The sequence below is a fragment of the Rutidosis leptorrhynchoides genome, chromosome 8 (genome assembly GCF_046630445.1).
Source record: "Rutidosis leptorrhynchoides isolate AG116_Rl617_1_P2 chromosome 8, CSIRO_AGI_Rlap_v1, whole genome shotgun sequence".
Classification (NCBI taxonomy): domain Eukaryota; kingdom Viridiplantae; phylum Streptophyta; class Magnoliopsida; order Asterales; family Asteraceae; genus Rutidosis; species Rutidosis leptorrhynchoides.
Genome location: NC_092340.1, coordinates 256,641,885 through 256,651,049, shown reverse-complemented (window position 1 = coordinate 256,651,049; position 9,165 = coordinate 256,641,885). Strand labels below are relative to the sequence as shown.

General features: G+C 34.6%; 1 protein-coding gene across 4 annotated transcripts; it reads left to right on the top strand.

Moving 5' to 3' along the window:
- The first annotated feature begins 3,538 nt into the window (after positions 1-3,538).
- Positions 3,539-8,423, top strand: LOC139861515 (heterogeneous nuclear ribonucleoprotein Q). 4 transcript variants are annotated; one of them, XM_071849933.1, is made up of 9 exons: positions 3,539-3,618; positions 3,975-4,343; positions 5,013-5,129; positions 5,224-5,364; positions 5,489-5,668; positions 6,001-6,199; positions 7,475-7,665; positions 7,755-7,840; positions 7,950-8,423. In XM_071849933.1, the coding sequence occupies exons 2-9, from the start codon at positions 3,987-3,989 to the stop codon at positions 8,101-8,103; spliced, it is 1,425 nt and encodes a 474-aa protein (XP_071706034.1). In that variant the 5' UTR covers positions 3,539-3,618; positions 3,975-3,986; the 3' UTR covers positions 8,104-8,423. The 4 variants fall into 4 exon arrangements, with proteins under 4 accessions (XP_071706034.1, XP_071706035.1, XP_071706036.1 ...); XM_071849934.1 differs by having other exon boundaries at positions 3,541-3,618; positions 3,940-4,343; XM_071849935.1 differs by having other exon boundaries at positions 3,542-3,618; positions 3,962-4,343.
- The last annotated feature ends 742 nt before the right edge of the window (positions 8,424-9,165 follow it).

Genomic DNA, 9,165 nt, shown 5'->3' with positions numbered 1-9,165 from the left:
ATCAGCAAAAAATTACTTAAACTCCCAATATACAGTCTACTAAGTTGTATAGACATATATAAATTCTATATAGTTGCATGAACCTCGAAGACCCACAGATAGATTTTGAACTAACCAAGCAACCCTAGTACCCCACTCGCCATCTATCGTATCAAATACTTGAACTTAAATAAGTAAATGGATTTAAAAAAAAGTGTATAGATTATACATACCTATATGGAATTATCTGAACTTGTGTTGGTTAATTTTGTATTATTGAAAATCAACCTCGATCTGTAGCTAGATACCAGTTGGTAACCCACCTGCAAAACCTAAAGATAAGATATGATATAGCTTGATCGAATACTAATATCTAACGATTATTTTTCCTATTATGCCACTAAATCTAGTAAGATGATAGACTTTTGGTTACGTATTACGGCAAATTTTTACCTTTGCCGAAAACCAACTTCACCAGAACCCACTTGGCCTACCAAATTTTCAACATGAATTCCAATACCAACTAACAATTATAAAAAACCACAAACTCAAAACATAGAAGAGACATAATAACCAACGATTCTATATTGAAACCACAAATACACACACCATTATACAATCTAGAATCAGGCAATAAAAAAAATACAATCTGTGTAGAAACAAAGAGAAAGAACGTGGCGAAAAAAACTTACTTGTAATAGAGTAGACAGCGCTGAGAATTTGTCTTCCAATTCCCAAATCGATGCCATGAAATTAAAAACCCTAGGGTTAAATGATGATCGCAAAGACACAAATTTGTCGCCTGATCATTCGAAACCCAGAACAATAGAGTTAAAGCACAATCGCTGACAGGCAACGAAAACCTCTAAGGTTACACGATCATGGCGACAGAAAGTCAAAAAAATCCAAAACCCTAGGGTTAAATCGAAACAACCGCGAGCAAGAGAATAAACCATCAGATGAAGTGGTGGTTCTGACACAGAGTCGAGAAAACCGAAGATCAATTCGCAGGATCTGCAACCAAATCAAGAACCCTAGGTGTGAAGGAGAATCGCAGATGGAAGAGCAGAGAAGAGAGGGAGTGATGGTTTTTTTTTTAAGTAGGCGAAGGATTATCGTTTTGGGGGTTTTTGTGAAGGAAACGACCAAAAAGCTGGTGGTGATTAGTATATAAGGTTAATTACCTTTTCAATGATTATATTTTCAATTTTAACAATGTGTAATTGTTACATATTGTCTTCCCAGTTTGGTTGAAAGACACGGAGCAGTGTCTACTATTTGTTGTGTCTCTAGAGAGAGAATAAGTTAAAGTATATGACAGCTTACCCATCGCGAGGACCCTAAAAGAGCGCGAAAGTGAGAGAAACAAGCTTGATCTATTACCGATTCACTTGAATGCAATTCAGTACTTCGAAGTTAGACCGGAGAGCAGACAGCTTGATTACTATAACATGAAAGGAAATACACCATTGAGTGGACGACACATTATGTAGACGTTCCTCAGCAGGTTGGTCTACTTGGTGATTGTGGGGTGTGGGTATGTAAGCATATGGAGCGAGTAATATATTGGTTAGACTCTCCTCTACAGGACATGAGAAGGAGGCACAAGTAGGGGTGTGCATTAAACGGTTTTGACAACGAAACCGACCGAACCAAATTGATTTGGTTAAAGTGGGTTAACTTATTTGGTTTTTGGGTTTCACCCGAAAATATTACGATTTTCGGTTTGGATTTGGTTTGTAAATTGAACATTTGGTTTCAAACTGAAAAACCGTAATATAGTATTATTTATGGTATATATTAAAAATATTAATTATATACAATATTTAATTTATTTTATCTATATTCATATTCATATGCTATAAAATTGAAATCGTGTACCTAATGTTTTTCAGTTACTCCAAACTATGAATCTTTCATACATGGAAACTTAGTTACTACTGTTTTCGTTCCTAAATCTATGCTACTGGTTTTTGTACAGTTCATTGATATAGTTTAGATTGTATATATGGGTTGTATACTCTTGCGCTGCTTCTCGTACTGCATTCTCGACAGTATATATTGTATCAGTTGTATACTTATAGTTTAATCAATAAAATACGTTTGCTTTTCATAAAAAAAAAAACCTACACACTTTTTTCTCAATGAGTTTTAATTTGGCTTAACTGAAACCGAATCATGTAAACCAATTTCTTATTTGGTTGGATTGATTTGGTTAAGTCAAATTTGGTTCGGTTATTGGATTTTAAAAATATTCTTGAAAACCGAATAAACCACATAAACTGTAAACAGGCCGAACGAACACCCTAGGCACAAGAATATAAGGAAAGAATGTAAAATACATTTTTTAAAGCTAAATTCGATCTCCAACCGCCTCTCGAACCTAAAACCCAACCTGAACAACAACCTAAACCGCAAACGAAAAAAAAAATTGATTTGTTGGGACACAATTTGTATTTGATAATCGGCTGCAACTAACTAATAATGTTTGATTATGTACACTTTAATTTATAAATTTGTGTTTGATTCGTATATATGTGTGCTTGGTTCGTATATATGTAAATTTGTACAACTATATTGAGATGCGTTTGATTTTAAGATGCAGTGAGCTGCACTCGATCAAAGTTGACTTCTGTTGACTAAAAGTCACAAGGTCAAGAATGGAGTTCATGTGAACCTTAAGTGTCGTTCATCACCAACGTATGACGTATAAAACTCGGCAAGTCGTAAGTCGCAAGGTTCGCATGGCTAGACCCTGCGACCAGAGGCGGAAGGTAGTTATGACTTGGGAGGGCCTTGGCCATCCTAAAAATTTGAACATATAGTAGATAATTGGTGATATTTATATAGTTAAGTTTTCATTTTGCCTGTATGCCCTCCCAAAATTCAAACATCTAGCAAAAAAATTATATTCTCCCCAATTTTAATGGTTGGAAAAACGTGTCTCGGCTCAATTAATAGTATTTTTTTTATTTTCTTTTAATGTTTACAATTTTTTTTAGTTATTCCAAGTTATAAAACCCATGAAAATGCGTTCTCGATTTTGTCATATATAATTTTCTTATAATATTTATAAATTTATATGTAACAACTCGCACATAGCAATGCGCACCCATAACTCGTTATATATATTCATTGTTGTTGGCCCTCCCAACAAAAATGTTCATGTTCCGCCACTGCCTGCGACCCTGCGACTCGATGTTTTCTTGTCATGTCCGTAAACTTTTAATAGTGATTTGAATTTCCTCAGCAATGACACACAAATGGTGAGTCGCAGGATCGCAAAGTTACTTTGCGACCTGTGTGGGCATTTTAACTATATATATATATATATATATATATATATATATATATATATATATATATATATATATATATATATATATATATATATATATTTTTTTTAAAGAATCATTATAGTCGGTTGTGATCAATAACCCAACATAAGCCCAATAGAAGGATTCCATTTCAGCCCAATTCTTACCTTCCAGAATTAGGTCATTTGATTTGACCGAACCAAGTATTTATAACAGTTAGCTGTGATTATTTCACTCACCGATCGATCTCGATTGACGATCTGCGGCCGACAAATTCCGGCACCGATCAACATCTTCTGCACTTCCGATTTAAGCCACCAAGGTAATAAATAAAATGGCTAATTATCTCTCACAAATTCTAAAAATTCATATACATATACATACACACACAACAACAACAACAAATATATACAATTTCAATTTCAATTACAATTACAAACCCCCAATTTTTATTTATTATTATTCTCTAAAACAGTATATATATCCTCTCATTTCTTCTTCAGATCCGTGCCCTAGATACATACAGACAACAATATATACAATTACAACCTCCAATTTTAACTAATTAGTCACTAAATTCATTTCATCCTCAAATCGGTGCCCTAAATCAGTGACATATATATTAATAACAATATATACATAGGTGTATTTAATTGTTTGAAAAGGATCTGCTTGTAGAACATCAACAAGATGGCAGATAGCAGGGAAATTGATGACCAGGTTGATTTTGAAGATGATAACTATGAAGAAGAAATTGAGGAAGAAGAAGAAGATGATGATGATGATGATGAGCAATTAGAGGATGATAACGTTAATGGAGAAGAAGATAAAGAGGATGATGATGAAGAAGGGGATAGGAAGAAGAATGAAGTTAAGTCAACTGCTTTAGGTAGTGATGGTGATGATGATAATGTTAATAAGGGGAAGTTTGCTGAGTTGCTTTCTTTACCGCCACATGGTTCTGAGATATTTATTGGTGGGCTGCCTAGGGAGGTTGTTGAGGAAGATTTGAGTGAACTTTGTGAACCTTTTGGTGATATTGTTGAGGTTAGTTATAATTATTTTTATGATTGTTTAGGTTTAGCTTATTGTGTAGATACAAAAAGAACTTTCTAGGGCTTTTTTTTGGGTTAGCTTATTGAATAAGCTCAAGGGTAAAGTGGAAAAGCGTACTAAAAAGAGCTTTGTTTGAGCTTCATTTGGGGGGTGGTTGGGTAGGCTTATAATTTTACTGCTAATTGGGTTGTTGAAATCTAAGAGGAAGTTAGTTTAGTTCTAATGGCTCATATCTATGGTGTATGTCTTTGTAAAGCTTAAAATTCACTGACAATGAGCTTATTCGATTTTGCAAATTGTGCTTATCCAAACAATCAACTTATTGTGTTCTAATAGCATGATAACCTATTGAAATTAGCTTATCCAAACAGCTTTTGGTGTAACAGCTTATGATTGCTAAAATAAGCTGTTCTGTTGGCGTTTTCTTAAATCAAGCTAATAAGCACAAGCTGTCATGATTTTAGTTAATCTAAACACCCTTTTAAAGAGTTTTGCGTTTCTTATAATTGAGTGCTTGGTTGAAGAAAAGCGTTAATGTTTTTTTGGTAAACTAAGTTTTGTTTAAGCATAAGTACGAGCTGTTTAAATAAAAAATCTCTACACCTCTGTAGTTATTAAATATGCAATTTTTACTGTAAGGGAGTTCATTTATATCTGCAGGTAAGGTTGGTGAAAAATAGGGACACCAATGAAAGTAAGGGCTTTGCTTTTGTAGCATTTAAAACTAAAGATGTTGCTCAAAAAGCCATTGAAGAGCTACATAACAAAGACTTCAAGGTATAACCTTATGTTTCTTTATTGGTTCTTTTCTTGATTTGATACTCAATTTGATTCTTACAGCTTATAATGTTTTGATTGTATATCGTTTCAGGGTAGGACCTTGAGGTGTTCGCTTTCTGAAACCAAATACAGACTGTTTATTGGCAACGTGCCGAAGAGTTGGACTGATGATGAGTTCAGGAAAGTGATTGAAGAGACTGGTCCAGGTTCAGAACTCATTGAGCTTATAAAGGTGCTTCTTTCTTACATAGACCTAAGTTATGAACCTTAATTACGTCATTACTAACTAGTAATAATATTGATTCTTAAAAATGATAGGATATTATTTTTGTTACCTTGTTGTTTTGTGAATGTAGGATCCTCAAAACCCGTCGCGTAATCGTGGGTTTGCTTTTGTCGAGTATTACAACAATGCCTGTGCTGATTATTCAAGACAGAAGTTAGCTAGTTCGACTTTTAAGTTTGACGGTAATACCCCAACGGTTACTTGGGCTGATCCTAAAATCACTCCTGATCATTCTGCAGCTGCTGCTCAGGTAAACCTGAAGATCAAGCTACTTTCATGCTGATTTTTAGTGCTAGACGTGTCTGTATAAATCTTTTCTTAGCTAGTAGTAAAAACACATGTGTATAATTATCTAAATATGTGGAATAATGATATGGCCATTTATTCAATCCTTTTTTAAAGAAGCAAATGAGTACGCACCTTTATGGCAGTATTGTCTTTTCATGTCTGTTTTACGTGTTGTTCAAGCTTCAATCTTTTCGTGTCGGCGTATCACTTGATTCTTTTATTAAATCTGTTGGCTGTATGCATAGTTTGTGGATTTAAAAGGATAGCTCACAATTACAACCTTTTATCTTATAGGTAAAGGCACTGTATCTGAAGAACATACCCGAGAACACCTCAACGGATCATCTGAAGGAAATGTTTCAGCGCCATGGGGAAGTTACGAAGGTTGTAATGCCACCTGCAAAAGTAGGCTGTAAACGAGACTTCGGATTTGTCCATTTTGCAGACAGGTCAAGTGCATTGAAAGCTGTTGAAGAAAAGTATGAAGTTAATGGTATGTTTTTTCCGTCCATGCCTTTTTATCAGTTATAATTTTTTGTCTTCACAGACTATATAGGTGGATAGTTAGCGGACACTGAAATTGATAGTTGGGTCTAATGTAATGATCTTGTATGATATTGGATGAAAAGTTCACTGTTCTCATGAAAAGTTCATGATTTTTGTGAGAGGTTTTGTACTTATATTTTTATTTTTATTATTATTATTATTATTATTATTATTATTATTATTATTATTATTATTATTATTATTATTATTATTATTATTATTATTATTATTATTATATACACACACACACACACACACACACACACACACACATTGTGGTGAGACCTGCTACTGTTCACAGTGGTAGGCCTGTTAATATCCACCCCTTTGGGGGTAAGATGGCAATTTGGCGTTTTTTTGTTGCTTTTGCTTTCTACCCTTTCATTTATTTACAATTCTTACCTCCTTTTTTACCTTTCATCTCATCTCTTTAATTTTTTTAAGTTTAATGAACCGAATTATATATATAGCTAATACTAATTGTGGTGAGACCTGCTACTGTTCATAGTGGCAAGCCTGTAAATATCCACCCTTCAGGGGTTAAATGGTAATTTGGCATTCTTTTGTTGCTTTTGCTTTCTTTCGTTCATTTATTTACAAAAATTTTTCCCCCTTTTTTACCTTCCTTCTCATCTCTATAATTTTTTTAAGTTTAATGAACCGAACAAGTTATCCGTCTGTTAACCAACAATTTTTTTTTTACTTTCTTTCCATTCCTTTATATACAGTTATTTACCCCTCTTTTTTTTAACCTTCTTTTTCATCCCTTCAATTTTTTTAAGCTTAATGAACCGAACAAGTTAACCGACCAAAACCAACCAACAGCGAAGCGCGGATCTTTTTACTCATTTAGTACTAAGCTTACTAATTGAAGTGTTAGTATAGTTGAAGGGCAATATTCAGTAAATCTACATCTACATTTTTTATTATTCGACAATGGTAGTAGTCCAGGATAAAGTTCTCTACCCTCATTGTCAAGCATTTTTTTTTCCCTCTCTTTCTTTGTAGCAACTAATCCTTTAATATGATAATCTTATATACTTTTGGTTTTTTGTGTCATCAATGGGTTATTCAGCGGGTTTGGTAATGGGTCAAACGGCTGATTTTATGTACATACCAAATTGGTTCATGATGGTTTGACCCGGAACACTTCCATCTTGATTCGACTAATTTTGTGTAAATGATTAATAATTGGGACCTGTTGGGTTGGTATGATGTTCAGGTCAGTTTCTGGAAGTGGTACTTGCAAAGCCTCAGAACGACCGAAAGTCTACTGATGCGAATAATCCTCAACATGCTGCTGCTACTCATCTTAATTACATCCCTCATCCTGTGTATGGTGGATTTTCAGCAAATCCATATGGCGCAACTGTTGCTTCTAGATATGGTGTTACCCCTTCTTCGTTTCAGCAGGTATTATCCTCTTAGTAACATTCTTTTTTGTTGTTGGTCTGATGCAAAAGTTCATATTTGATACAAGTGTGAATTATTTATGGAAACAGCCAATGATATATGGAAGAGGACCAGTGCCAGGTGGTATGCAGATGGTTCCTATGGTTCTGCCTGATGGTCAGATAGGTTACGTTCTGTAAGTTACCATCTCTCTCTATAAGTTGTTATATTATGTCCATTCTTTATGATAACTTCTCGTGGTCCATTATCATATATTTATGGTCTGGAAAAATTTAATAATGCAGGCAACAGCCGGGAGCACAGATGCCAGCTGTGAGGCCACCTGGTCGGAATGAACGTAGCAGCAGCAGCAACAATGGATCAAGTGGAGGGCGAGGAAGAAGAGGGGGTAGTGGTGGAAGTGACGATTCCAACCGTGGAAGGTATCGGCCCTACTAATTACCCGGTCAATAGATGGGTTAATTTGGTTAGCCATGAAGGATGAGACACGCCCTAACCCGACCACCGCCTATTTCCATGAAAAATTACTCATCCCTTTCTCTATCTGTTTAAGAAAAAGGAAAAAAAATGAAATCATTAGTTTAGAATGAAGTTGGAGGTTTTTTATTTTTGAGTATCGTGTATGTGTAGTTGATTGTATTTATGGGGAGTTGATCATCAATGGGAGTAAACTATATGTTGTTTCATTGTTACTGCTAATGTAATGTTGGTGATTAGACTCCAAATTCATAAGGTAATTAAGGGTAAAATAATATCAATGTGATGTAAACGGATAAACCACTACTTTGGTTTACTAAGCAGTTGACTTACCGTTGTTTCTTAAATATTCTGTTAGTCCATTGGAATCTTGAATGGGTTAGCGATTGGTGCAGTTGGACCATGCATATCCCATGCACCTAGAGGTGCACAGATGATCCGAATCCGGTCCGACGAAAAAACTTAACCAGGTAATGAAAAAACCAGGAAACAGCAGTTTTTTTTTTTATTTTTTTTTTATTTTTTTTTTTTATTTAATTTTTTGGACGTTTTTGTGACCATTTTATCCTCACAATGTATATTACAAATATATGGTATTTTTTTATTTGAAAACACACCAACAAACACGCTTAAATTTCTTTCTAAATCTTTAAATACTCCTTTATTACACTATAATTACTCTCTAATCTCTACTTACTAATCCTATAATAAATAATTCACAAGCTTCCGCTTTCGATTATGCTTCCATTGGAACATCTTCACAATGTTTACTTCAACGCCGATGTTCACCACATTAAAAATACAAACCGAAAAGGCGACGTTTGGCCTAAATTCGAATTGTGTGTAAAGAGCTCGCTGCACACAATGTATGAAATTCGGGTGTTTCGGGTAACACTACGTTAAGAAAACATCTTGAAAAAAATTGTAATGGAAATGAAGACGCGACACAACATACACTTGGTCGAGATGGTTCAGTTTTTGTATACGATGCCGAAGCTCTTCGGCAAAATTTGTCAAGGTTTG

What these genes read in the sequence shown, in the direction of transcription:
- LOC139861515 (XM_071849933.1), top strand. Translation starts at nt 3,987, where the DNA reads ATGGCAGATAGCAGGGAAATTGATGACCAGGTTGATTTTGAAGATGAT. An exon ending in TACATAACAAAGACTTCAAG is followed by an intron (nt 5,130 to 5,223) that starts GTATAACCTTAT and finishes ATATCGTTTCAG; the next exon opens with GGTAGGACCTTGAGGTGTTC. An exon ending in AACTCATTGAGCTTATAAAG is followed by an intron (nt 5,365 to 5,488) that starts GTGCTTCTTTCT and finishes TTGTGAATGTAG; the next exon opens with GATCCTCAAAACCCGTCGCG.